Source organism: Hippocampus comes, unplaced genomic scaffold (assembly GCF_001891065.2).
Source record: "Hippocampus comes isolate QL1 unplaced genomic scaffold, H_comes_QL1_v1.1 scaffold367, whole genome shotgun sequence".
Lineage (NCBI taxonomy): Eukaryota > Metazoa > Chordata > Actinopteri > Syngnathiformes > Syngnathidae > Hippocampus > Hippocampus comes.
Genome location: NW_017805741.1, coordinates 1,553,782 through 1,581,780, shown reverse-complemented (window position 1 = coordinate 1,581,780; position 27,999 = coordinate 1,553,782). Strand labels below are relative to the sequence as shown.

The window sequence follows — 27,999 nt, the reverse complement described above, 5'->3', positions numbered from 1 at the left end:
CAAGGCCATCATGTTGTCGATTCAAATGAAGCCCAACCACCCCCACTTTTTAATAGTTTAAAACAATTACAAGGGTTAAAATGAATAAGAATCAGAATGTACATGAGGTTACAAAATAATATCATTCATTAAAAAAAAAAAAAAACATACAGCGAAACTTGGATCCAACCAAAAGCATGACTTATTTTACAAATGTGCTGATTTGACGCAGGTGTTTAAATATGCCATGTCCGGGAGAGCTGGAAAAAAAGTACAAAATAATTTCAGGGTGCTCAATGTCAATTGAGATATGTTGGCCTCATTTCTTCTGTCGATGTCACATTAGATCTCAGAATCATCAGTTAACGAACGGCCTTTTTCCTGCAATTAGACAAACACTGTTAGTACAGTTCACCAGAACAAACAAAATAACTTCAACTGAAATAACGGAAACTACATAGAACGTTTGTCAAAGTAATTTTACCCTCGCACTCAACAAATACTGGCTACATTAAAAATAAACGAATATGAAGCTCATCAAAACTTAATAAAAACAAGCCATTTTAAAACAAAATTGAATAAAAACTAGCAAACCTGCTCTAAAATCAAATTAAAATGAACCCACACTCACCGTGTACATTGGGTTTTTGAAAGACACCAACCCCTCATCCTCAAGGGGCTCAAACCTCTGTCAAGAAATCAAAACCAATTGAAAAATCCGCACCCCCGGAGGCTTTATATTCCCGGTTAGTGACGGCTTGCAGAAAAGCTTCAACGGGCGTTTCCACGGTTACCTGTGCGCTCGAAGCGGCGGGCGGCGAAGGGACGTCGGTGTCTTCGCTCTCCGAGCTGTACGCCGGGTTTTCAAAGGCCTCCTGCAACATCGGCGTGGGCGAAGGACTCAATCTCATGCGGAAATCGCGCAGAGAAATAAACGTTTCCAACGGGGTGTCGCGACCCCGCCGATTTAGGTTGGAGAGTCTGCGTGTTCAAGTGAGCACCTTGTTGGAAACCGCGGGCTTGGTCTCGCTCATTCCGCTGTGCTCATCCTCGACCTTGACCTCCTCCATGTAGAATGGATTTGTGATGCTCTTCTGCACACAGGAGAAAAAAACGTGAACCCGCTAGCCGGTATTTTTTATCGAAAGTGCATATCGAGTGATCTTACTAACTTAGAGTACAGTCTATGCATCTATCTTTTATCTATTGACCTGGTTTGTGGTAGTGGGAGCGGCCATGGCGGTGGGCGCGCTCCGAGCGCCGGGCTGCGGTCCGTTCACATAGGTCGGGTTGTCAAAATTTCTCTTCTGCTCTGTCTCCTCCAGGGACATACATGGGACCTGACGGAAGGAAACGGTGGTGCGAAAAACACAAAACGGGACAAAAAGTCATTTGCAGTGAAATGGCCGACTGATTGTTTCCACGTTGGGGACTCACCGCCTCGGAAGTGTGCCTTGGTTCAGGGTCTTCCAAGTTTGATGCATTTGGAGGTGGACTTTTTCTGAATGCCAAAAAAAAGTCGGAGAAATGGTTTGTTTTGATGCATTTGGAGGTGGACTTTTTCTGAATGCCCAAAAAAGTCAGAGAAATGGTTTGCCATTCGTATCAATCTTTTTACAGTAAGAGATCAAAAATGAGAGAAATAAGCATGCCATACATTTGGGGGAGAAAAAAAAGATTACAAAGACTAATATTTGGGAAGCACTGTCACGTCACCTCACCTCAAGAAAGGAAGGCTGGGCATGGAAGGCATGGAAGGCATGGAAGGCATGGACGGCATGGAAGGCATGGAAGGCATGGACGGCATGGAAGGAAGGCTGTCCCGGAGTCTCTCCACGATGTTGGACTTCCTCCTGGCGGCGTAAACCAGCGCAACGAGCAGGACCAAGACGATGACCGTCACTCCGATGGCAATGCCGACTGCAACAAGGAGGAGACGTGGGGCGGGTGAGTACAAATAAAGGAGCGCCAGCGATACCACGCCGCGTTTGTATTTGCGTCAACGTACTCGACGAGGCCACCACATGGAAGGCATGGACGGCATGGACGGCATGGAAGGCATGGAAGGCATGGACGGCATGGAAGGAAGGCTGTCCCGGAGTCTCTCCACGATGTTGGACTTCCTCCTGGCGGCGTAAACCAGCGCAACGAGCAGGACCAAGACGATGACCGTCACTCCGATGGCGATGCCGACTGCAACGAGGAGGAGACGTGGGGCGGGTGAGTACAAATAAAGGAGCGCCAGCGATACCGCACCGCGTTTGTATTTGCGTCATGCCGAAGAGCAAACGTGCTGACTTGGTGGCAGACGGCCAATTAAAAGTCGGCGTCATAACCCGACATACCGGCATCGCACTGCGTGTCGCTCCCCGGGACGAATTTGGTGCCCTCGGGACAGGCGCACGAGTAGCCTCCCGGACGGAGTAGACACAGGTGGCTGCACGTTCCCTTGCAGGGATTCGTCACTGCGGAGACGAGCAATGTTTAGCGTGAAGGCTCGTGCCAACTTGTGTTTGTGTCACGCACTGGCGATGGAGTTGTATCGCTGCTCTTGGTAAACGGCGACTTGGGTTAGCCAGGGTCCCACGGTCAGCAGCTTGGTCTTGGGCCCGCTGCCAAACTTGTTTTGCCGGAACACCTCGCCTTTCTCCTGCGTGTTCCAGTAAACGTGGTCCTCGAATACGCTCACGCTGAACGGGTTTCTCACGTCTGGAGGACGGAGTTCAAATTCATGCACAGTTGGGGGAAAAAAAAAAAAAAAAATCCAGGAAGGTTCCTCGGCTTTTCCGTTCTCACCGATGAAGACGGCGGTTCGGCGGTCCTCTCCCGACGGCAGGACCGACTCGATGCGGTTCTCCTTGGAGTCGGACCAGTAGACTCTGTCGTTATTGGTGAAATCGATGGACAGGCCGGTGGGCCAACCCATGTTTTGCCCCACCAGGACCTTCCTCTCCTGACCGTCCAGCCAGCAACGTTCAATCTTGGCCGCTTCCCCGCGGTCGGACCAGTACAGCATCCTGCACAAGCACATCGAGTCGAGACCTTGGTGCGCATCTTACTCTTGGGTGGGAAGTCGCCACCGACAACGCTTTTCAGTCCAGTTCAAGTAAAAAGGAAAACGCTTCCGTTGTTAGAAGCGGAATTTTCCAACCCGTCTGGAACTCCTTTCCTGCCGTCAACACCGTGAGTGGACGGGCTTTGACAAGGGCACTTTGGACCACCTCTGACCTTACCCCAGTCGTGGATTGACCGCTACGGCAGACGGGTGGCCCACGTCGGTCTTGACGAGATGCTTCCTGTAGCGCCCATCCAACATGGCCACCTCCAACCTCCTCAGCTTGGAGTCGGCCCAGTACAGATTCCTACAAGACAAAACGAATCCCCGAGCTGGCTCACCGCCCCGTGTGCGGCCCTGAATGAGCCTCAGTGTGTCAGGCGGGACCTCACCTGCCCACCCAGTCCACGGCAATGCCATCCGGTCTGGTGATGTACTTAATACCGAGGTCGACGGCGGCGCCGACGTTGTTGCTTCCGTCATCCAGCGACGGGATGTAAGCTCTCTTAATGGCACCCGGCGCGGAGTCCTTGCTGGCCACGGTGAAGTACACCATGCCTGAGGGAACGCGTGCGCAATGGGGACTTGCCAAACATCTTTCCCTCCTCCTCCTTTTCCTTTCCCACTCAACTCACTGAATCCAGTCTTGTTGTGGTCCCAGTCATAGTCCAGCGCCAGGATGCGCTCGGCCTCCTCCACGAAGTTGTGGTAGCCTTCCGTCTGCAGGTTGAACCTCCGGATGCGAACGCTCTCCGGTAGAAGCAGCATGGGAGCGGCGCCTGGCGCAGGAAGAAAAGGAGAAGAGCCTGCGGCGTTTGCTCACAAGAATTGGCGGCGGCGCTTCCTCTCACCTTGGGCCTCGCACAGGTCGCCGTTGCCGACTTTCCGGTAGCCGGGGGCGCAGTCGCAATCGTAGCCGCCCTTGGTGTTCTTGCACAGCTGAGGGCAGGTGCCGAAGACCTCGCACTCGTTGACGTCTGCGGCGGGGAGCCCGTTTTTGTAAGTAATAACGACGCAGTTTTTGTTGGGGTGTGCGCGCGCATACCCAAGCAAGTGTAAGTGTTGTCCGGGTCCACGACGTAGCCGGGGCCGCAAGAGCAGATGAATCCCGTGCCGTTCAAGTTGGTGCAGAGCTGCTGGCACCGTTTCTCCTGACAGTTGCGGTCGTGGCCGAAATCTACATCCAAGGGGACATTTTGGGTGCAAGGTTCCAAGAAGCAAGGGCGGCTGTGTTCCTGCGCTAACTTACTGCAGCCCAATTCGTCAGTGCGGTCGCCGCAGTTGTCGTTGTGGTCGCAGACGTAAGGCAGCGGCACGCAGTGGCCGTTGGTGCATTTAAACTGCTCGAGCGTGCACGGGGCCAAGGTGGGCGGGCGGCCTGCAAAAATGGCAGCGCGGTTCATCTCCGAAACGTTTTGAGTGCCATCCTCGGAGGCAATAACCTCTCGTGCTTGGGTTCATTTGCTCCAAATCCATTGTCCGCCACGAGCTATTTAATCCCCGCCCCGCCGACCGCAAATCATTTGTTCTGATTGCCGCTTAAGCTGATTGCACAACAATTCCATATCATTTCCTTCTCTCTTGGACGTCGCTTTTGCGGTTCAGCCATTTCGCTGGCCTCACTGGGCAAAATCTGGACGTATTAGTGGTGTTTAGATTAATCTTTGCAAAAGAGATACATGAGCTTTATTGATTAATTTTTTTTGTCCCCCCATACCTGGTTATGGAAGTAGTTTCAAAAGAAAATTGCAATGCATCCGCATCTTGTCTGTACGTGTGGATGTTGAACTGCGATTTCACTGGCACTGTTGGCTCGTGTGTGTGATATTCAACAACTACATCATATTCAACTTTTTTCTTTCAAGCGTTTCCATGATCTCATTTCGTTAAGGAAAAAGTAGTTTATGAGTTATTTTGTTAGTTGCCGTGAGCATAATGACTCCGATTTAAATGATACTGCCGATTGTTTTGGTCAAGCGCTTGCATTGGATCTCACTCGCTTTTTCAACACCCGCAAACCGAAAGATAAACGCAGACTTGCGAATTGCCGAAACGGCGTCGTAGCGACGCGTGCGCGTTTGAGTCATACAAAGTTCCTCCTTCTCGTCACTGCCGTCTCCGCAGTCGTCCTTCTGGTTGCACAGCAGGCCGGAGTAGATGCAGTAGCCGTTGGCGCAGCGGAATCGAGACGGCATCTCGCAAGTGATGTTGACTGTTGGAAAATAAGGCACGCGCCCTGAGTTGTCCCGCTCCGCTCGTACCCTTTGCTAGCCCACCGACGGCCAATCTCACGGCATAAAGCGAGCCGCTCGTCGGATCGGTCCCCGCAGTCGTCGGCGCCGTCGCAAACCCAGGCCATGTTCACACACAGATGGTTGGCGCACTCAAATTGGGCCTGAGGGCACCATCGGCCTCCTGGGTAACGGGTGGCTAGGAGAGGCAATGACATCATTCAAAGCGTTGAGCGACGGACATCGCGACCGGTAATTACGAGGCACGAAATGACTTTGCCGCGTTGACTCACGACAGCCGGTCTCATCCGATAGATCCTGACAGTCCGGGCGGCCGTCGCACTGCAGCACGGCGGGGACGCAGTGACCCGAGTCGCACTGGAACGTGCCCGGACGACACGTGTGCAACTCTGGACAAGAGAATAGGCCGTATAGAGCAAAAGTAGTGGGACGCCGGCGTTACGATGCGGCGTTGGGAAACACGGAGCTTGTCTCCGTGTTGTGTGCGGCGCGAGGCTTGGACGAGACGACGCTCACCGCAGTCTCGTTCGTCCGAGTTGTCGCCACAGTCGTTGTCATGGTCGCACACCCACTTCCCCGGGACACACTGCTGGTTGTCGCAACGGAACTCGCTCTCGGAGCAGGGCCTCGGCTCTGGAAAAAGCAGTCGGCAGCGTTGCGGCATGAAAACGCAAAGCGACGCCCACTTTGTCACCTACGGCAGTTCCTCTCGTCCGAGCCGTCGCCGCAGTCGTTGCTGCCGTCACACTTCCAGCGGATGGGAACGCAGCGATGGTTGTCGCAACGGAAGTCACCCAGGGGGTCGCATGTCACCTCCTCTGTTGGGCAGACAAAAACAAAATTAGCAGGTAAGCAGTTCAAGCAGGATTTTTGTACGCACTCCGAAGTTGCGGCACTGACCGCAGCCTTGCTCGTCGCTGTCGTCGATGCAGTCGTTGGTGCCGTCGCATCGGGCCCACTGAGGAATGCAGCGGTAGTTTGTTTTGCAGGAGAACTCGGTTTCATCGCACTTGTAATCCGGGCCCACTGGCAGGGACGAATGGATTTGATTCGGCGGCGCATTTTGGTGCGGCGATACCAAGGACTTTGTTATTTGCTTTCTTTGCCTCACTCACTGCAGGTGTCGTAAGGTTCATCGGATCCGTCGCCGCAGTCGTCCTGCACGTCGCACACGTAGCTGGACGGCACGCAGTTCCCGTTGGCGCATTGGAACTGTCCCGGTTGGCAGGTGCGCTGGCTGCAAGTCTGGGCATCCTCGTCGCTGCCATCGGAGCAGTCCCTGGAGCCGTCGCAGTGCCACGACATGGGGATGCACATCTTGTTCTTGCACTGGAACTGGTTTTCCTCGCATCGATGGTCACCTAAAGCCACATAACGGTGTTTGCCTTCCTATCCCCAAATTCAGATTGGCACCCCCAAAAAAAGTGGATTTCCCCGGACGCACTACAGAGAGCGGCATCCTCGTCAGAACCGTCGGGGCAGTCCGGGTGAGCGTCGCACAGGAAGCCGGGATACGTGCAGTTTCCGTCGTGACACTGGAAGCGGCCGACGGGGCAGTAACGAGGCGGGCAAGTTTGGGGTTCATCTGAGCCGTCCCCGCAGTCTGACTGGCCGTCGCACTTCCACCATATTGGAATGCATCTGCCGTGAAAAGACAGTCAAAGGCCGCATTCATATTCGAAAGCCGTGACGGACGCCGAAACTCACCTCTCGTTGTCCCCGCAGCGGAACTGGGTGCTGGAGCAGTCGGCGACGCATTGGATCCTGAAGCCCACGGCAATTCCAATGAAGTGATCCGGACACTCGCAGGTGGCCCTCTGCCCGCCGGGGGCGATCAGACACAGATGGCTGCAGGTCAGGCTGTGGGACGAGCACGGGTTTTCACCTGCGAAAAAGGACCAAATTCTCCGCTGCAGTCCAGGTAGACCACATTCGCTCATACGCTGAATCCCCCCCGCCGCCACCGCCGCCGCATCCTACTTTGCGGTTGCCTGTAGGGGTGCACCACACGAAGCTCGTACGGTCGGTGCGTGTTGTTGCCCATCGCCGTGCGCCCTTCGCCGGTGTACTTGTGAGCCTTTTCCACCGAGTGCGTGTTCCAGTCGGTCCAGTAGAGCGTGTCCTCAAAGAGGGACAGCGCAAAGACATGCGGCAGGGTACCGGCCAAGGCCCGGTGTCGGTTCTTGCCGTCCATGTCCGCATAGCTGCAAGCGGGTCGATTAGAGAAGGGAGCGCGCCGCCTCGGATGCGCGCCCGAGAGAAACTTACTCGAGGAAGTTTAGGTGGGCGTCGGCAAAGAAAATCCTGTTGGTGGTGTAGTCGATGGTCAGAGCGTTGGGCCACTCCAGCTTGGCGGTGAGAATGGCGCTGACGTTGCTTCCGTCCATGCCTGCTCTGCCAATGTACGGCGTGTCGGCCCAGTCGGTCCAGTACAACCACCTGGGGAGGGGGCGACACTCTCATGTCCAGCTTCTCCGGTAGCGGATTCGAGCGAGATATCCGTACCCGTATTTCGGGTTGACCGCCACAGCTCTCGGCCGGCTGACGACGTAGGTGTTGTTTCCGTCCGTAAAGTGGCCGGCGATCAGCTTCTTCATGTAGCGTCCGTCCAGCTCCATCACATGAACAGAGCCATCGGAACCGTCCGACCAGTACAACTTCCTGCACGAGAAGGAAGACCGAGAGGTACGTCACGGACATGATTTTGTGACTTCTCATGGCGCAACAATACCGTGCTTCTGTCCACATTTTAAAACACGGCTGGCAAAAACCTCCGTTGATGCTAACTGTGTTTACGAAAACTGACTGGACACAAACGGTGGCGCAAAGTATTATTAGACGATTTCAGTCAAGCACTCTTGTTTTTATTTTGTCCACAAAAATGTTTTTTGTCCCCTCCAGATTGACTTGAGTTATTCCGTTTCTGACCTGAGCATTTACTCACCTGCCCACCCAGTCGAGCGCCAGGCCCTCCGCTCCGAGGACGCCGTTGTCTACCAGCACCTCCCTGCCGCTCCCATCGAAACGCATCCTCTCAATCTTTCCCACTCCGGCGTCGACCCAATACAGCCGTCTCTCCGAATAGTCGAAATCCAACGCCACCACGTTGGAGAGCCCCTGCAGCACGATGCTCAGCTGGGATCCGTCCGTGGTCAAGTTGCGGATGTAGTAGCGATTGGTGTACAGCAGGTAGGGGTTGAGGCCGCTGTTTTGGCGACAGGTGCGCCCGTCGGGCTCCCGCAGGTATCCCGGTGCGCATTTGCAGTGGTAGGAGCCGGCCGTGTTGTCGCAGATCTGGCTGCAGACGGACGGCGTGCTGAGACACTCGTTGAGGTCCTCGCAGGCTTTGCCGTCGGCCATCAGCGCGTAGCCGGGGTTGCAGGAGCAGAAGTAACCGGTCGGCGTGTCCGTGCACAGCTGGGCGCACTGGTGGACCGAAGGGTTCAGGCATTCATTGATTCCTAAATAAAGAAAAGCAATTCGACGTAGCAATTCAATCTGCGATCACAATTATTGGGCATCAATGTTTCCGTCTTATCGGCTACATGTGCGCTCAAACAAAGGCAACTGAACCCTGAATTAGTACGAAAGAGCGCTTATTTATCGACTTCACCGGGAGTGATTAACTGACTCAATGCGGTCAGCAGCGATTTGAGTTTGATCAACCATTAAAGACCTGATCAGGCTCAAAGCGGCCCATCTGGAACACCGTGAAAATTGCCGGTGGGCCACCATGTGGAGCTATGGAGTTGCAAGGATCCCGTGATACTCTGTCCTACTTGATTGATGAATTTGATTGTTGGAGTCAAGGGTCAGTCAAAATTCATAATCAAGGCCGGAGAAAACTGAAAGTCAAGAGCAGCGTTTCGAATTGTGACATCGATCGATCAAGAGATTTTTGTGTGTGAGTGCTGAGCCAAGAGACTCCAGCGCTGGCCAAAACGTTGCGTGAGACATGCCGTCAAGGAGTGGCGTTTTCTCACCGCAGCCTTTTTCGTCACTGTTGTCCTGGCAGTCCTTCACCCCGTTGCACACGTTCTTCACGTCGATGCAGGCGCCCGACTTGCACATGTACTGCTGAGGCGCGCACGTGGGTTGCGGCGTCACGCAAAGGCTGGCCGCTTCATCCGAACCGTCCAAGCAGTCGCTCTCTCCGTCGCAGGTGTAAGAGGCGGGGATGCAGGCCCCGTTGGCGCAGGTGAACTGGGAGCTGCTGCACGTGTCGTAAGTACAGCCCAGCTCGTCGCTGCCGTCGCCGCAGTCGTTCACCCGGTCGCAGCTGAGGAGGAGGAGGAGGAGCGTCACGGGGTGACATCCGCCTCGGTTGACGGAACGGAGAGTCTTTGACAGCTGTTCTCGTGTTCTACTCACTGATAGGGAAGGTAAATGCAAAGGCCGTTGGAGCAGGCAAACTCATTCATGTGGCAGGTCCGATTTGGGCAGTTCTGGAGCTCATCCGCCGCGTCCAGGCAGTCTTTGTCCCCGTCACACACGTAGTTTAAGGACACACAGCGCGGGTGACCCGGCAGCCACGTCGGGCAGGTGAACTGGTTGGAGCTGCACGTGCGCTGGCCTGTGGGAAACGCAACTCCATCAATGGCTTGAAGGTGAGAGATGAAGGTGAGGAATCGTTACTTTTTTTTCTCAAAATGTCATGCAGCAGGATATGGATGACAACAATAAAAACAGTTTCTCCTTGTTGCATCTCGAAGGGCTAAACGTCTGACCGCATTGCAGCTCGGGAGCCTCGTCGCTGTTGTCCCAGCAGTCGTTGTTGCCGTCGCACACCAAGTACTGAGGGATGCAGTTTCCGTTGGTACAAGTGAACTCGCTGACGCCGCAAGTTTGCACGTGATGCTCTGGAAAGGAACAAGATGCAGTCAAGAGAACATTTCGGGCCGGAAAGATGAGATGAGCCTACCGCAGGTAGGAGGTTCATCGGTTCCATCGACGCAATCCTTGTAGAAATCGCACACCCACGATTCAGGGATGCACTTCCCACTGTCGCACTGGAACTTGTCGGGGGGGCACGTGCGGCCCGCTGTCGCGACACAAATCCAACTTGAGAGCCCGCCAACAAATTGTCCGAAACGAGGCCCGACAGATGAATCGGCTTACCACAGAAGAGAGGATTCTCATCGCTGTTGTCGCCGCAGTTGTTGTAGCCGTCACACAGGTTGTCGGGGTAGATGCAGATGTTGGTGTTGTCGCATTTGACCTTGCCCGAGGGACACTGCCTGTCAGCTGGAGAGAGTCAAAGGCAGAAAGGCAGGGACCAACGATTAATCCAATTCAAATCGAGTAGTGGAACGCAATAAAAAAAAAAGTTTTTTTAAATCTGTATTTCGGCCAGTTGGTAGACTCATATTTTTTGTTTACTGTCATCTAGTGTTTAAAAAAATAAGCACATATTGAATCCCAATATCGAGGGGGGGCGGGGGGGTCCCCTGCTGTGATCTCAAGGCGTCACCGCATGGGAACGAATTGACTCACGGCAGTTGATTTCATCCGAGGTGGCGTTGTCGCGGCAGTCGTTGTAGCCGTCGCAGACGAAAGAGGCGCTGATGCAGCGGCCGTTGTTGCAGGTGAACTCCGAGTCCGGGTTGCAGGTGGGGAAGGGGCAGCCCCGCTCGTCGCTGTTGTCGCCGCAGTCGTCCGTGTAGTCGCAGGCGTAGCTGAGCGGGACGCAGCGGCCGTTGTCGCAGGTGAACTGACTGCCCGAGCAGGTGTGGAAGGCTGCGCGCGTACACACAGCAACACATTACTCCAAACGGGCTTCGAAATGGTTATGAGCGGCATCAATTTCATTTGGAATATTGAATTTTTTTATTTGGGTTTCTTTTTTGTTTTTATGTGCAGCAAATCGACTGTGAATCATATCACACTGCATCCATCAAGGTATGGATTGAATTGTCTTTTATTGTCTCTCTCTCTCTCTCTGTCTCTGTCTCTGTCTCTCGAAAGGACAAGGATGAAAGCCGTCATCCCTCACCACAGACTCGCTCCAGCTCGTCCGTGTGATCGCTGCAGTCGTTGAAGCCGTCACACTTCCAGCTGGCCCTGATGCAGGTGCCGTCGAGACAAGTGAACTGCTCGGGCTGGCAGCGCTTCCCGTCGTCTTGGATGCAGTCCTTGCCGTTGTTGGCCAGGTACCACTTGCCCTCATGGGGACACTGGCACTCTGGTCCCGCCGGGCCTGGAGGAGCAAGTTGCGGTTATGGATTCAAAGGCTGGTCAATAACCATGAAGAAATGGTTGCTGCTTACCAGGCACACAGACGTGACTGCAGCCTCCGTTGAACTGCAGGCAGGAGCTGGAGCAGCTCTCCTGCTTGGACCCGGAAAAGACGTGAATGTCGTTTGGCCGGTACTGAAGGTCCTGGCTCAGCGCCACCACGCCAGAGCCGTCGTCTTTCCCCGCCCTGAAGACGGCCCGCTCCGTCCAGTCGGTCCAGAAGATGTCCTGCTTGAAGACGGTCAAGGCAAAGGGGTACTGGACGCCCAGCATGATCACTTGTCTGTTTGCGCCCGTCAGGGTGGACCGCTCGATTTTGTCTCTGATGGAGGACGAGAGACCGAAGATGAGGCGTTGAGGAGAGAAGGAGGAAAAAAAAAGCCGTGGCCGGCGTCGGCCTGAAGATTCCGGCGAACGTACTGTGAGGCGTCAGCCCAGTACAACAGCCTCTCCTCAAAGTCGATGGCCAAGCCATTGGGGGTTGACAAGCTGCTGTTGATGATGGCCCTCCGGAAGTTCCCGCCCAGCGTGGCTCTTTCAATCTTGGCAGGCCCGGCCCAGTCGGTCCAGTACAAGTACCTGCGCGGGCCACAGAGCGTCCTCATTTCTGACGTGGCCGTTGTCCAAAGGTTCAAAGGGTGGAAGGGAGACGTTTACCCGTAGCAGGGGTCGACGACGATGCCCCGAGGACGGTTTGCGTGGGCGATGATGGTGCGGTTGCTCCCGTCCAGGCCGATCGACTGCACGTTCTGGCGGTAGTAGTCGGTGAAGTAGAGACGTTTGTTGACCCAGTCGAATGCCAAGCCTTCGGGGTCGTCCAAATCTGACAGGAAATTCAGTTGAAAGACCATTTCGATGTTGAAACGAGGCTCTGGCTTTCAAAGCAGAGTTCTCGATGAGGGTTACGCTTTCAAAGTAGGGTTTTCAAATAGCATTGGGGTTTCAAACTAGGGAGAGGCTTTCAAAGTAGGGATTCAAACTCAAAGATTTCAACAGAGGGTTTTATGGTCGGGTTTTAAATGAGAATTAAGGTTTGGAAATGGTGTTTTAAACCAGGATGAGTGGTTCAATGTAGGGTTATAACCGAGGCTTTGGGTTTCAAACTGAGCTTCACAATAGGCTTTCAAACTTGAGTTCGTGTCTCAAGTTAGATTTCAAGTTCATGTTTGTCTCGCGTCAAGCCCATTCAACTCGGGTCGGTGCCAACGGTCAACTCACTTGCCGCGATGATGGTGGGCGCAGTCGTGGGCGAGGTGATGGTGACGTAACCAATTTTGCTCCTGCCGTAGCCGCTGAACTGGGTGAAAAAAACCCGCCTCTCCTTGTAGTCGAAATCCAAGCCCATCAGGTTGTTGCCCAGGTTGAAGGCGGGGAAAGGACTGCTGTGGTCTTGGGGGTCCAGCCTCATACTGGTCAGCGTGTAGTCGGTAGTGTAAACCAGGAAGTCATCTTGCCCGTACCCGCAGGTCACTCCGTTGGTGAGGAGCGAGCCGTGGGCACAGGCGCATTTGGGACGGTCCTGTTCCGGGATGGCGAAGCAGAGCTGCTGGCAGCGCCCGTTGTCTTCGTGGCACGGGTTGAAGCCCACTTGGTGGGCCGCTAAAGGTTGCACGTGGGGGTCAAAGATGGCGACATCTGACGCGCCATCAAGGTTGTCTCGGATTACCTGGTGACAAGAATGCGCCTCGGTTGGATTCCAGAAGTAGCACTTAAGACTCGGGCCGACCCGTATGGGCTCTTTAAAGCCAATTTTAGATTCCGATATTGGATACAATAAAATTCCAACAACTGATTAAACAGCCGTAAAAGACTGTGAGGACTAGAATGACGTCTTTTTTGCTTCTTTCGTGGTCAGAACAATCAAGTCGTGAATTACGTGCAGAACATTCGAGTGCTTTATATCACCTCGGATTGGTTCAGATTGCCCGGCTCTTTACTAGCTTGCAAGAGCTTGCCAAGTTTTCCATCCACCCACAGCATGACGTTTCCGAGTATAGCGACCCCCGTGGGAGACGGAAGGCGACTGCCATAGCGGATCAACTGCCTCTGTGAGCCGTCGGCAGCCATACGAGAGATCATGTCCAGGACATCGTCCGTCCAGTAGAGGAAGTCGTTGGTGTAATCGACAGCGAGGCCGCGGGGCGACAGCAGACTCTCCGAAGCCAGCACGGTGCGGTTGGTGCCGTCCAGCAGCGCCCGCTCGATTTTGGGCGTCTGCCCGCCGTCGGTCCAGAAGAGGTAGCGCTGCTTGGGGTTGACCGCCAGGTCGCGGGGCCTGTCGTGGACGGACTTGAGGAGAATCAGTCGGTACGACGTGTTAATGGCCTGCACTTCCAGGAAGGTCTCACTGTCAAAGGCGTTGGTGAAGTACAAGTTGTCTGAGGAGAGGAAGAAAGATGGGGTTTGAAAAAAAGGGGAAGGACGGTGCCATCACAGTAAACCCCCCGGAGCTCTGCCGCAGACAGCGGTTCGAGGTTCCTATTCAGCCTATTGGTGCCGAATCTCAGCGTCACAGAAAGAGCGCAAAAACTGTGTTCATGATCGAGGGATCGAGTTAGTTTCATACTAGCAACCCAGTCCACGGCGAGACCCTGGATGCCTCCTCTTCCAATGCCACTGAAGACCACCCTCTGGTAGTTTGATCCATCGGTTTTGCTCCTGTAGATGCCCTTGTAGGAGGTGGAGGTGCCGTTTTCAACCCAGTAGATGTAGCCAGATTCGATGTGGAGCCCCAAGCTCTCCTTGGTGCTATAAAAAGCTGCAAAGAGCCAAAATTCACCAACGCGGCGAGAGGAAACTCTGTGGAGCCACGGACGACGTCAACCCACATCCACCGATGGGAGCCATGGCCTCCGAATGATCCGAGCTGTTCACGTGGAAGCCGCGGATGTACTTGGGCGTGGAGACCACAGCGAAGGAGTCGACCTCTTGGCAACGAGAGCCGTCCGGCGACGGGTAGAAGCCTGTGGTGCAGGCGCACCTCCTTTGGTTGTTGGGTTTGGGCAGACACAGGTGAGGGCAGTCCCCGTTATTGGCGCTGCACGCGTTTGCCGTCCCCGCCGAGTCTAGAGGGAACAAAGAGCAGAGAGATGTCGGGAGGGCACATTTGAACCGCGGTCAATATAAATCCGCGTACTGTCTCTGGCGTGCACTTTGACGGCACGCAGGTGGGACAAGCCGCTCCTCATCACCACCATATTGGCGCCCGTCTCTTTGTCGACCCTCTCGACGACCTCGTAGTCAATGTCCGTGTAATACAGATGGCTCTGGTAGATGCTCAAGCCCCACGGGTGAGACAGGCCGCTGACCACCGTCACCCGGCTGGCCCCGTCCATGGTGCCGCTCTCGATCTAAATGAATAAGAGGCACGTGAGCGCCACCGCGAAGGCTCCAAAAGTTGTTCTCGTATACGGACGTACCACTCCTGAGCCTTTCACCCCCCAGTAAAGCTTCCTGGTGGAAATATCGGCAGCGATGGAGCCGATGTTTGCCAGGTTGCCCGTGTAGAGGTTTGTGAGGTTGCTCCCATCCATGTTGGCGCTGCCCACCTTTGGGGGAACCCCGTTGTTTGACCCTCTGTCCGCCCAGAACAACTTCCTGGAGAGGGGAAATAGATCCCAACGTCTTTTGTCCCATCCTTGCTCCATCCAATTAGATGACACAGTCCACGCTTTACCCTCTTGCTGGATCTAAGGCTATCCCGACAGGCGTTCCCATGCCTTCGGGTTTCCCTGTCGCCGTGATGAGAGTGTTCCGATAGAGCTGATTTCCATCGACGCGGATGACCTGAAGGAAGGGTTTTGATTTAGAATTCACTCGCTCTGCATATGGTGTGTACCTTTCGACCACTTCCTGGCTCTTTTTACCTCTATGGATTGATTCACGGGGTTGTTGTAATACATGTTTCGGCTGATCCAGTCAAAAGCCAGGCCGGACGGCACCCCCATGAGAGCACCCGGCGCAAACCGAGACCTTTTGGTGCCGTTGAAGTGCACTCGCCACATGGAACCCTGGCCGAGGTCAAGGAAAGAGGACTCTCACCAAAGATTTTCGGTTACTGTGCCAAGAGGTCCGGCAACAAGCCCGGGCTAGCGGACAAGGTCAGCACGTCCGCTCACCGATGACTCCACCCAGTAGATGAACTGGTCCCGGTCATCAAATTCAATGTCCCGCCCCTGTCTGATGCCCGGCACAGGCGCCATCGCATTGTTGGAGGGGTCGGCCGGGTCCAGAGGGATCCCGAAAAGCACCGACTCTCTTGCCACCATCAAGAAGGGGGTTTCATCTGAAATTGAGTCAACACGTGGATTCGTTTCAAACCAAAGCAGAGCTTACATGTGCCTTGGAGGGGGAAGAAAAAAATATATATACAGTATATAATTTTTTTTCTTTTGTTAAATTTGCTCAATTTGATTTCATAGACTATACATTGACTTGCGAAATATATCTGAATCCAGATCGTGTTATTTTTGACATCTAACTGATGATTTTTTTTTTTTTTTTTTTTTTTACAGTGTATGCTGCAACAAGCTCGACGGAAAAGAACCTCCCACCTTTGATGCAGGTACGTTTATCATTATCCAACGTCCATCCGGACTGGCAGTGGCAGGTGTAATATTTTGGCCTGAAGCCCGACAGCAGGCACAGTTGACTGCACATCTTGTCTTTGCATGGATTGAGACCTGCACACAAAACCACCGTTGGACCTTCGCACGAACTCGACAGGACACACCGTCGGACCCGATACTAATGGGAACGATTGGTCAGTGCCTATCAGAAAATAGGTCACCTGCAGGCTGTTTAATGGGATGGTCCAGAACGAGGCCCATGGGCTGATAGACGCTGTTCATCAGTGTGGTGACGTTGCCGCCGTGGAACTTGTTGGTGCTCATCACTTTGCCGCTGGAGCGCTCCGACCAGAAGACGTTGTCCTCAAAGATGGTCATGCCGTGCGGGTGCTGGAGAACCTGGAGCCCAAGGATTTGGTTGCTAACGGCATCCCGCTCCTGACCTGGCTATAATTTGATTTGAATTCAAGGTACCATGTCGCTCGCCATAACTTGATAGCGGTTCTTGCCATCATAGTCACAATAGTCGATATATTTCAGGTAAGCGTCGGCGAAGTAGACCCTGCGCGTGGTGTAGTCCAGTGCCAAGCCATTGGGCCAGTAAATCTTCGTGCTGACAATGGCCCGTCTCATTGCTCCATCCATGTCAGCCCGCTCGATCCTCGGATTCTGACCCCAATCCGACCAGAACATCAGGTTGGTACTGTGCGGGATGACCAGAAAAAGTTGAACCGATGATTCAAGCAAGAAGCCAACCTAATGCTTCCTTACTGGTTGCGAGGGTCTAAAACCAGGCCGCGGGGGCTGGTCACGTTTTTGCTGAGCAGCACTTTCCGGAAGCGACCGTCCAGAGTGGACACCTCAATGTTCTCCATGACCGAGTCGGTCCAGTAGAGGTTTCTGCCCACCCAGTCCACCGCGATGCTCTCCGGCACTAGCAGACCACTGGAGAAAATCTACAGCAACAAAGGCACCAACTTTGACAGATCCGAATTGGACAGTATGATAATCCATTGAAGGATTCCCGGCGCTCATCGAAAAATACGTCTTCTCTTTTTCCCTGTCAGAATGGCAGAACGCATGAATGTACTCTGCCGAGCGAATACACCACATCAAAGGGAAAACGTACTTCCTGTCTATCGGTTCCATTCTGGTAGGCGCTCCAGATCTTCTTCTGCGAGGCGTCTGCCCAGTACACCCTGGAAGTCACACGGTCAAAATCTACGGTCACAATGCTTGATCCGCTAACCACTGGACTGATGGTGGGCGGCTCTGCGTTGATCCTGTAGGCGATGACTTGGTTACGCTTGGCTATCAGAAGCACAGCTGCGAGAGGGTCTAAAAGAGGAAGACAAACAAACAAAAAAAAGAGCAGCATGTGTAAGCTCCCATCCCTTCATCTTGGCCCGCTGACTCTTGTTAAAGGTTCCACATGAGCTTGAGCCCACTGTAGTTTACTTTCCTGTGACCTTGTTTTTAATCTTACACTTGATAAACACTCCAAACCTATGACAACCTTGGTATGGCGCATGCTTGATATAACTCGAAGACACCGACTTAAGACTCGCGCATGACCTCCTCCCCGGATGACGTGTTTGCCCACCTATAGCTTTGCAAGTGCGCCCGTCTGGTTCCAGCAGGTAACCGAAGGAGCAGTAACAGCGGAAGCTTCCTTTCTCGTTGTAGCACTGCTGGCTGCAAAAGCCCGGGATGAGACACTCGTTGATGTCGTCGCAGGTCTTGGAGTCGTTCAGCAGCTGGAAACCCGGCAGACATTTGCACTCGGCCCCGAACGGTCCTTGAATGCAGATGTCGCTGCAGCCGCCGTTGTTCAGTAAACAGTCCTCTTCGTCTTTGGCAAATGACACACGAGCGATGAATCATATCCAGCTCTGTCTAATTTCTTTTTTCTTTTTTTTCACATAGAAAATGGATGGCCGGACAGATGATGCATTTCAAACGGCAGCAAAGCAAAACTCACTGCAGAGAGGCGACTCATCAGCTCCATTGGGGCAGTCCCCGTGGCCGTCGCACACTTGATCTTGCTGAATGCACACCTGGTCCGTGGGACACATCCACTGGCCGCTGGGACACTGGAACGGCGGCGTGGGACAGTTCCGCTCGTCGCTATTGTCCCGGCAGTCATTTTCGCCGTCGCACAACCAGGCATTTGGGATGCATATCTTGTTTGTGCACTGGAAGTAGCCGGATAAGCAGGTGACGGGCGGGCAGGAGATGTGCTCATCGGATCCGTCCTCGCAGTCGGGATGGCCGTCACATTCCCACTGCTCCGGTATGCAGAATCCGTCGGTTTGGCACTGGAACTCGTTGTCGTGGCACAAGCCCGGGCCTGGAGTGGCTTTGGGCACAGACATTACGAAACTCATTCACTGCACTGACAAATCTTCCTGGCTCAGCGGCTCGATGGCAAACGACGGCAAGTCCGTCGACGTCGCAAAACTTACGACAGCCATACTCATCGGAATGGTCCCTGCAGTCAAACACTCCGTCGCAGTGATAACTGCTGGTGATACACTGGTCGCCGGTGGCACAGGCAAACTGATAGGAGGGGCAGGAGAACTCTTTGTCGGAAGAAAAAAAAAAAGGGTCTTCAAAGTGTGATCGCCACACAGCTGAAACGACGCGGAGCGGGAGTGACGTCATTGCTACCGCAATTTTCCTCGTCCGAGCCATCCAAGCAGTCCTGGTCCCCGTCGCATACGTAGGTCTCGAATATGCAGCGGTGGTCGGGACACAGGAAGTAGGAAGGACCGCAGGTGGTGATGGTGGAATCTGAGAAGCAGGACAAGCGGGTTGACGTCAGAGCAACCTAGTCGGATGTTTGAAAATCGAATGAGAGAGCTGTGTAATACAGTGCAGCAATCTGTTCTGGAATTTGGAAACCAGCGGGAGGTCATTCCAAAGAGATGGAGCGGCAACGGAAAAGGCTCCATCACCGCTTGACCCTCCGCTTACGCCTTGGTACCTGGACTAGCTAAAAACTGTTGGAAACTGGCACAGTTCCACTTACTGCAGTTTTGTTCATCCGAGCCGTCTCCGCAGTCGTTGTCGCCGTCGCACACCCACGCCGCAGAGATGCATCTCTTGTTGTCGCAGGTGAAGGAGTGGGCGGAACAGGTGGCGGGGACGTCCGTGGGACAGTCGTCTTCATCGGAGCCGTCGCCGCAGTCATCCGTGCCGTCGCAGCGCCACACGGGCAGGATGCAGTGCTTGTTGTTGCAGGTGAAGGCAATGGGTGAGCAAGTCGCCCCTGGATGATGGCAAGCAATGACATAACTTCAACAGGTAAGGCTCGCCAGACATCAAACGACATTGCCAAAACAAGACTGAAGTAGACCGTGACTAATAACGCAGTATTACTGTACAACACAATACACGAAGACACCGTATTTGTACGTCCTGGTGTCAGGCGCTGAAATGTTGATGGTATCAACACCTACTCACCGATATTGGTGCAATTGGCCTCGTCGGACTTATCCACGCAGTCCAAATAGCCGTCGCAGCGGTAGGAGTTGGGCCGACATCGACCCTCGTCGCACTCAAAAGAGTAGTCCCCGCAGTTGTTGTCCGGCGGGGGGACGCTGTCGTCCTTGACGCAGTCCTGCTGGTTGACCTGCAGCTTCATGCCGTATGGACATCCGCACACGCGGCTGTAGGACGGAGTCGGGAAGCAAAAGTGGCTGCAGCGCCCGTTTGGCACCGAATTGCAACGACTGTTGATACCTACAAGGAGAAAAGTGAAGCACAAAGTCACTTCCCTGTTTTGTCCTAGTCATCTTGCTCCGACGTTTTCGCCAAGACTGCGTCAACGTACTGCTATGGAGATCGGCTGTGTAGGCCTTGATGTTCAGAATGCCATTGATTCCTTGTCTGATCATAAAGTTTCCTCCTCCATCCCTTTTCCTCATCTCAAATATCGCTCTGGTTCTGGTATCAGACACATACAGGTAGTCTAGCGGGCACATACACATACACACACACACACGCACAAAAAAAAAAGAAATGCTTTACTTTGTATTCTTTCAGACTCTGAAGAACAACATGGTCATGTTTTGTCAGTCATGTATACAAATAAAACAGACCGACCTGAATAAACCGTCAAAGAGTAAGGATTTGTGATCTGCCCAATATTGGCGAAGGTCTGTCTGTTGTTTCCCTGAACGTCGATGTGACCAATTTGATCCAAGAGGGCATCTACCCAGTATAAGCGGTTTTGGCTGTTGAAGACACACACACACACACACACACACACACACACACACACACACACACACACACACACAAGAAAAGTAAAAAAATAGTACTATGAACCGATGCTTCTTAAACAGGAGATGCATATTAAGCTTGCAGTGTACGCTTACGCATAGTCAAGGGCAAGTCCGTACGGCCATCCAAGTGTGGTGTTGACCAATGGTACCGCGTTGGTGCCATCCGGGAAGCTCCTCATGATGACCGCCGGACGAAACCAGTCAGACCAAAACAAGTAGCTGCATTGGAGGACATTTTTGGGTGAATGTGGATCTTACGGAAGAACAGTCCATCTAAATAAAAAGCCAACACACGTCTGTTGAACTCATTTAATGCCAACCATTTTTGATTGGTTTTGCGATATTAAAAAAAAAAAAAAAAAAAAAAATTATAAAAATAAGACCAGGATAAATCCCGAGTAATCGGCCGGCTGGCGACGAGCCTCCAAATGTAAGTGTCACATGACCAATGGAGCGTAAATATGATGGGCTTTAATTATGTTTGATCCATTCAGAAAGAGTGGATTTGCTCTCCCCAAATGTTGAGCATTTTGGAGCCATTGGAGTTTGAATCTGAAATTAGATGTTGATTTATTTTCATGGTGCAAATTCATTGTTGGAAATTCCAATTCCAACTCCGAAATGTTAATTCAAACTGAGACAGCACAGTACGACTTGTCATGGTGGATCTGTTTGTGAGCAACAGGTGGCACTGTAGGGCTCCTCCGACAGCGGCACACCTGTTGCTCATGATGTCATGAGAAGTTTTCTGCTTGAAGGACTCCCTGCGCAACCACTCACGGTCGGGTCCTTGTTTGTGTTTCCTGTCATGGGTTTTTGTTTGTGACTTTAGATTCTGTTTGTTTTGGATTTAGTTTTCTCAGTGTTTTATGAATATGTTTTGTTAGGTCCACCCTGCTCCTCCACCACCTCGTTTCAAGACATGAGAATGACCCAACCAAAAGATGGACCCTGCAGGACCAAAGAACTGGTCCCAGTTGCACCCTTTCTCAGCGGCGCGCGTCTCCAGCTGCCACACGTTCCCCGTTTCCAGCGACGCACGTCCACGTCAAGCCCTTGGGTGAGTTTTGGGGACTTTTGGGACCAATCACTTGAGGGAGGGGGATTGTCATGGTGGATCTGTTTGTGACCAAGAGGTGGCAATGTAGGGCTCCTCCTACAGCGGCACATCTGTTGGTCATGATGTCATGAGTAGTTTTCTGTTCAAAGGACTCCGTCCCCGACCACACACGGTAGGGTCCTTGTTTGTGTTGACGTTTATAGGTTTCTTGTTGTTTTGGATTTAGTTTTATTAACACATTTTAAGTCCACCCTGCTTTCCGGGGTCCCTCACCACCTCGTTTCATGACACGACTTCCAGGAATAGCTGCTGTGATTGGCTCCGAATGACTACTCACCCAGCACTGGGATGCACCGCAATTCCTTTTGGACTCTTCAATCCACTGACGATGTCTCGCCGGGACTTGTCGGTGATTCTGAAGGCCGTCACTGTCTTGTAAGAGCTTGAGGTCCAGAATAAAACTTTGGAGGTCCAGTCATAGGCCATGGCGTCGACGGATGAGGCCCTGTAGCCTGTCAAAATCTGTTGAACTAAAAGGGTAAGAAAAGTATTTCGTTCAGAGTACGGGCAAAAATAACGACAGGTTTGAATAAAACTATTAGCATAGTATCATTCACATTTGCTTACCAGTCCCATTGAGGTTGGATTTATAAATAATGCCCCGGGACCTGTCGTTGTAGAAAATCACCTCCTCGTTGCCATCAAACTCCACAGCGGAGCCGGAAAAAGAGGAGGCGAGCCCTGAGAGAGGAAGTGTGACGTCCTCCTGGAGGGAAATGCTGAGCGGGATCCCTCGCACGGCCATGGAGGTGGCCAGCAGCAAATAGTTCTCTACCTCTGTTCAACAAGTGCAAGGAGGCTGTTAGCAAACGCGTGCCCGTGCCAGGCTTGCCGGCGATTGAGATTGGTTTGCCGACACCGCCTGCCCCTGCCTTGTCGTTCTCTCCGCCAATTGTGCCAATAAGCAACAATGGAGACACAGCTGGGCTATAATTTTCACTTTGTTGTTTCACAAGCATAAAAGCAGGACAAAATAACTAACTAACCATCATGTGCGTTTGCCATTTGCCATGTGCGTTTGCCATAAACTCACTGAAGCAGGTCCGAAGGTCCGCCTGCAGGTCGTAACCATGGCGGCACTTACAGCGGTAGCCCAGACCGTCATTGTCGGTGCGATGGCTCAGGACGCAAATGTGCTGACAGCCGCCGTTGTGACGCCCGCAGGGGTTCATCACTGTTTGAGGAGATGAAGTCAGGCTCATTTAGTCCGGTTGCGTAATGTTGAGGCTTCTGTGGCGGCGCTTACCGATGGGCTGCAGCACTGGGTGTGAGACGACAATATGGCCGGGTCGCTTGGCGGTACGATAGAGGAGCGCTGGGCTGCTGCCGTTGAAGCGGTTGGCTCGCACCACCCCCATCTTGGTCCAGTCCGTGAAGAAGACATGGTTCTCAAAGACGGCCATCCCAAAAGGATGTGGAGCCTGGGTTCCACCATTGAGCACTATTTTCCTGAAAGGCAACAGCAACAAACGGCCATCAAACGCAGTGAATGGCAAACAGAAACGATCCCGCTATGACGCTTACCGGTCTAAACCGTGATAGGTAACGGTTTCCACAGTGTCGAAGTGACTGTCAGACCAGTAGACCCTTTTTGTGACGAGATCGATGCTAATTGCGGTGGGCGTGCCCAGCCTGTTCTTCACCAGCTCCACGCGGTTACTGCCGTCCATGAAGGCCCGCTCGAGCTTCACCTGCTCATTGCTGTCACCCATGTCGGTGAAGAACATGTAACTGAAAACGCAGACGTCAATTCAATACCAATGAATTTAATTTTTGGCCCGTGAAATAAAAAGTTGATTCAAATCAAACTCAACAACTTGACAACAATAATTGCAATTTCGACCCACCCCACCGTGGGGTCCAGGACGAGGCCGTGAGGACTCTGCAGGTTCTCAGCAACCAGCGTGACCCGATTGCCTCCGTCGAACTCGCACATGTCGATGCGCTCCACCGCGGCGTCTAACACGTACAGCTTGAAGTTGATCCAGTCTACGGCCAGGTTCTGCACGTTGTGAACTGCCGCTGTCAGAACCTCCTTAATGTCTCCACCGTTATAGTTGGCAGAATACACCTGGTCCAAAAAAAACAGGCGATGGGGGTGACCCTGTGCTCACAGCTGCTTTTAAAAGTCACAGAAGAGGGCTCACCTTGTTGTTGTATGTGTCGCTCCAGAAGACGGTCTCGCTATGTCGGTGGAATGCCACGCCGACGACCGTATTTTTACCCTGAGCGGGTATCAAAGTTCGAACGTTGCGGCCGTGTACGTCGGCCATCATCACATCTCCTCCGTCGGTGAAAATGAGGTGTGGCATTCCACCTGGAAACAAAAGTTTGACGCAGGCACATATTTTTTATCATGTGCGAAAAACCGACGACAGTAAACCTTTACTATATTGCAGTTTTCGCAGTTTAACAAAATCGCAGCTATTTTTGTTTCTTTTTTGGTAATAGGCTGCCGATACCAGCCACCGGTACTTAAGGCAAAGAATAAGTCTGAGGGATCGAAAACTTTGGAATGTAGACTTTAACACATGCAGCAGTTAGTACCTGACAAATTGGCCTTGCAGATGTGACCCTGCTCCAGGAAGTATCCACTGGCACAGCTGCAGCGGTGCGTCCCGGGCCGGTCTTCACATAGCTGGTCACAGATCCCCCAGATTTGACAGTCGTTGTAGTCTGCGCACATAGCAGTCCAATTCAATGTCATTTCTTCAACTGCGTATGTAAGCAGCAGCCGTCGCTATGCGGTTTTCTCGATCACCTCATCTTACCTACGCAGGAGCGACTGTCATTGCCGACAACAAAGCCATCGGGGCAGTAGCAAGCGCCTCCTTCTGGCGACACGTGGCATAGATACTCGCAGCTCAACGTTGAGCAGTGCCCTAAGCCTGCGGGAGATGCCAATAAAAGTCTCAGTTTACCGACGCATCCTGTTAAAGGCCTCTAATCATCTGCAGAGGCGACATTATAATTTTTTGCAAGCTAAATTACGGCCATCATGTGCTGCTTCTAAGGGCAATTATCAAGTTCCGTCCCAGAAAAAGGTTAATGTTCAACCAAGCGTTTGTAAGGGCGGCGATAAAGTTGAGAGCCGTTATCATATCAAAAGCTCAGCAGCTACCGTCTTAGAAATGCTTGTGGGGCACTATCCTCCAATGCCGATAACCCTTGGACCGTCACTTTTAGCGTCCTATGAAAGTTGGGGATGCGCTCCCGTCGATTGGCAAACTTTGTTCTGTTAAGTGTATGAAACCTTCAGATCTTACCACAGGTCTTCCCGGTGGTGGAGTTGGTCTCATCTGTTCCCCCGGGACAGTCCGCTTTCTCATCACAAACCTTCCCCAGCGGGATGCAAGCAGTGGAGCCCGGGCAGCCCCACTCGCCGGGGTAACAGTCGCGTGAGTTGCTGTCTGCAAGCGACAATTTTTCGAGCGGGGTCGTTACAAAATCAATATAAAGCAGAGAACAGAGAATTAAAACTGAAAAGATGTTTGACATTCTTATTTTTACTCTGTAAGATGCAGGATGCGGAAATCAATTTTGAGGATAAGTTTGAAATCTAATTGGATCAAGAAACAAGTGATTCTGAGGGGCTTTGGCAGATTTGATTGACATGTCAGCACATGGAGGCTGGAGGGAAAAAAAATCTGACATCCAAGGCCCGGAGTGTCCTTACCACATCCTTTTTCATCACTGTTATCCCCACAGTCATTGAACTTGTCACACACCCAGTACTGAGGAATACAACGGCCACTTGTACAGGTGAACTCGTCGCCGCGACAGCTCTGATACACTGCAAAAGAAAAGAGGCAGCAATTGCATGAATGCAGCTTGAAGTCTGCAGCGCTTGAGCAACCTGAACATTTGAACCTCGATGACTTCAATGTTGCCCTCGCTTGACCTTACCGCAGCCTTGCTCGTCGCTGTTGTCCCCGCAATCATTCCAGTGGTCGCACAAGAAGAAATTTGGGATGCAGATGCCATTGGGACATTGATATTCGTGGATGGAGCAGTGATTGGCGGCTGCAAAGCAGACGATCAGACAGAATGAAGAATGACAAATAATTGTGTGAAGGCTGAAATTCACGCCATGGGGGTTATTAGATTTCTCATTCCAAATACTCCTAGTTTTCCCACATCAACATTTCTCACCCCAAAATTTCCCATTCATTCCCAATGTGATCGTTCCTAAATCGTTCCCATTTGAACTTGAAACATTCCGGGTTCTGTATTGTTTACGTCTTCTTCGGTGTGACAATTTTGAAAGCTCTCTCGTACGCTACTGTATCAAATTTGTACCATTTTGAAAAGATTATACCACCACCTACAGGCAAACTTTCCACCACCGTTACTTTTCGGCGCTAGCCGCTAAGCTAGGAGGAAGGAAAATCGATTCATTTGACCGTGGCGCAGGTCTGTAATTTCCTCGGTGGTCTTTTTGTGATCACGAAAAAGTTCTTTACTCACTGCAGTTATATTCGTCGGAACCATCTCGGCAGTCTTGGAGTCCGTTGCAATGCTGAGAGTTGTTGTAACAAGCGCCATTAGCACATGTCTTCTCGGTGCATTGTGGGTAGTCTGAAAAAAACGCGCAAATACATTTGATCATTTCCTTTATTTATCCAAAATAAAAAAAAATTAAAAAAACAACATTGACATTAAAATTCTCTTTTCCAAACAACAGACATCTTTAGAAACGGGAAGAATAGACATCATGTTCCATTCAATTCATTCCTAAATATATTCTAATATTCTTACTGTAACAAAAGAAGGGCTTGGAAAAATACACACAAATAAAATATATTCATTCAACATTTATCTTACTGCAATTGTTTTCATCAGAATTGTCGACGCAGTCCTTCACATGGTCACATTTGTATTTTGCGGGAATGCACTGGCCCTCCTGGCAGGTGAACTGGTCCGGGCTGCAGGTGCGACCGCCTGTTTGATTACAAATACAGAGGAATCAAACTAGAATTCTAGTTTGAAAAAAAAAAAAGATAAAATAGTGGGGTCCTATACGCTCCATACCACACTCCCTTTCTTCATCCGAACCATCCGTGCAGTCCTTCTCCCCATCACAGACAAATTCCAGTGGGATGCATTCACCGTTCGTAACACATTTAAACTGCTGTGAGCTGCATGATGGAGGGGCTGTTCACGCAAACAAAACAAAGGGGGGAGGAAAAAGTAATGAGATTGTTCCATGCAACTCCGTTCCGAATAAAACGCCCCCCCCCCCATCCCCACCCATGCAGAACACTCACGGCAATTGAGCTCATCGGAATCGTCCGTGCAGTCTTTGGTTCCATCGCACTTCCAGGCGATGTCTATGCACTGCCCGCTGGTGCACTGAAATTCCCCGCTTTCACAGCTCCCTGCGAAAGAACACACGAAGCTTGTGATTTATAACAACTCTAGCGGTTCAGAAATCACTGAATGAAATTAAAAAAAAAAAAAAAAAAAAAACAACAACAAAAAGAAAAATATCACAAAAATACATCTAAAACATGGAATATGGTCAAACCAGCTGATCACAAACAGCTTAATTTTTTTTTACATTCATTTAGGTACAATTTTCCCATAGACTGGATGTGAGATACATATCTTTTTTTTTTTACAAGTATTTTTGTGTTAATGTTCAAACTGTGTTTTACAATGGCGGTTTATTACGGGTTCTAGCTCAAAACATGTGATTTGGGGAGTTCAAATCGTAAATGTAATAAGTGTACTTTGGATCTGTGATCCGGATGAGCTTGGAACCGCCCTCAGGCGAAAAACATCCAAGTGTAGACAAAACGCTCATCTTTCACGAGGACTTGCCTGACAGGTAACAAAATATCTGCAAACCTGGTGAAATTGCGACAAAATGCGCACCACATTTTGGCTGGATGTCCCTGATGAACGTATTTTAGAGTCAGCCAGCCCTCCCTCAAACGTTTGACTTTTGTGTCAGAGCAATTTCTTTTAGCTTTGGTGGCTTTGAGTACAGGTACTTTAAAAATAAAGTTGGGACGAGATGAGATTAATTGTTTTCAAAAACCACTTTCTTTTGAAGGAATGTGACAGAATCAAATTTCTTAAAAAAAAATAAAAATTTCAGAGGGGTTATAAACAAATCAGTATTTTAGTTAAAAGTTTTTAACTAAAATGATTCCCCCTACCCCCTTTTTCAGAGATTTGAGGCATCTATTCTGTTCTGGAGGCCCAGCACTTAAATATAACCCTTTATGATTACGTTTGATCATTTTTGTTTTCATTTTAATGCACGGCAGTCTTCAAATGGCAATCGTCTTTTACCTCGAACTGTGCAAATTCCTTGAAAGAGCAGAAGAAGTGTCAGAAGCCGAAGACCTGGAATTTCCATCACTGATCAATCCTCAGCCTTGCCTCTCTATTTGTTCTGGACTCCCACAGAAAACCAAATCATGCTAAGCCGTTATCCCAAAGTCGCACTGGAAAGGGTCGAGGGATGGCAATGTTCTGTGAGCAGCAAACCAGG

The 27,999-nt window shown here is 51.5% G+C and overlaps 1 protein-coding gene and 2 long non-coding RNA genes across 3 annotated transcripts; 2 read left to right on the top strand and 1 right to left on the bottom strand.

The window, feature by feature from the left end:
- Positions 1-20: 20 nt before the first annotated feature.
- Positions 21-27,999, bottom strand: lrp2b (low density lipoprotein receptor-related protein 2b). Its single transcript, XM_019883609.1, has 79 exons — positions 27,798-27,999; positions 26,765-26,875; positions 26,529-26,651; positions 26,322-26,438; positions 25,965-26,075; positions 25,404-25,520; positions 25,174-25,290; positions 24,764-24,907; positions 24,269-24,385; positions 24,045-24,173; positions 23,645-23,814; positions 23,345-23,568; positions 23,022-23,228; positions 22,744-22,946; positions 22,531-22,671; positions 22,065-22,274; positions 21,775-21,967; positions 20,471-20,596; positions 20,196-20,326; positions 19,924-20,061; positions 19,554-19,832; positions 19,120-19,359; positions 18,759-18,881; positions 18,554-18,670; positions 18,070-18,447; positions 17,692-17,940; positions 17,218-17,426; positions 16,860-17,044; positions 16,563-16,791; positions 16,310-16,487; positions 16,074-16,202; positions 15,639-15,805; positions 15,387-15,530; positions 15,197-15,306; positions 14,940-15,117; positions 14,657-14,870; positions 14,349-14,585; positions 14,087-14,278; positions 13,426-13,898; positions 12,739-13,186; positions 12,178-12,343; positions 11,941-12,099; positions 11,553-11,842; positions 11,279-11,482; positions 10,780-11,022; positions 10,405-10,530; positions 10,208-10,327; positions 10,014-10,145; positions 9,658-9,859; positions 9,270-9,565; positions 8,231-8,747; positions 7,792-7,947; positions 7,555-7,725; positions 7,267-7,490; positions 6,994-7,171; positions 6,731-6,927; positions 6,402-6,647; positions 6,187-6,312; positions 5,985-6,104; positions 5,803-5,919; positions 5,559-5,675; positions 5,327-5,464; positions 5,124-5,246; positions 4,284-4,412; positions 4,080-4,211; positions 3,886-4,011; positions 3,670-3,813; positions 3,427-3,592; positions 3,213-3,341; positions 2,776-2,996; positions 2,506-2,688; positions 2,325-2,444; positions 1,701-1,899; positions 1,417-1,480; positions 1,191-1,319; positions 981-1,073; positions 774-854; positions 611-667; positions 21-360 (listed from the first exon to the last, which is right to left on the bottom strand). The coding sequence occupies exons 1-79, from the start codon at positions 27,862-27,864 to the stop codon at positions 322-324; spliced, it is 13,755 nt and encodes a 4,584-aa protein (XP_019739168.1). The 5' UTR covers positions 27,865-27,999; the 3' UTR covers positions 21-321.
- Positions 17,376-18,107, top strand: LOC109524037 (uncharacterized). Its single transcript, XR_002169890.1, has 3 exons — positions 17,376-17,468; positions 17,826-17,922; positions 18,015-18,107. It is a non-coding gene; the product is annotated as an uncharacterized LOC109524037 (long non-coding RNA).
- LOC109524038 (uncharacterized) lies at positions 18,880-19,608 on the top strand. Its single transcript, XR_002169891.1, has 3 exons — positions 18,880-19,070; positions 19,206-19,344; positions 19,519-19,608. It is a non-coding gene; the product is annotated as an uncharacterized LOC109524038 (long non-coding RNA).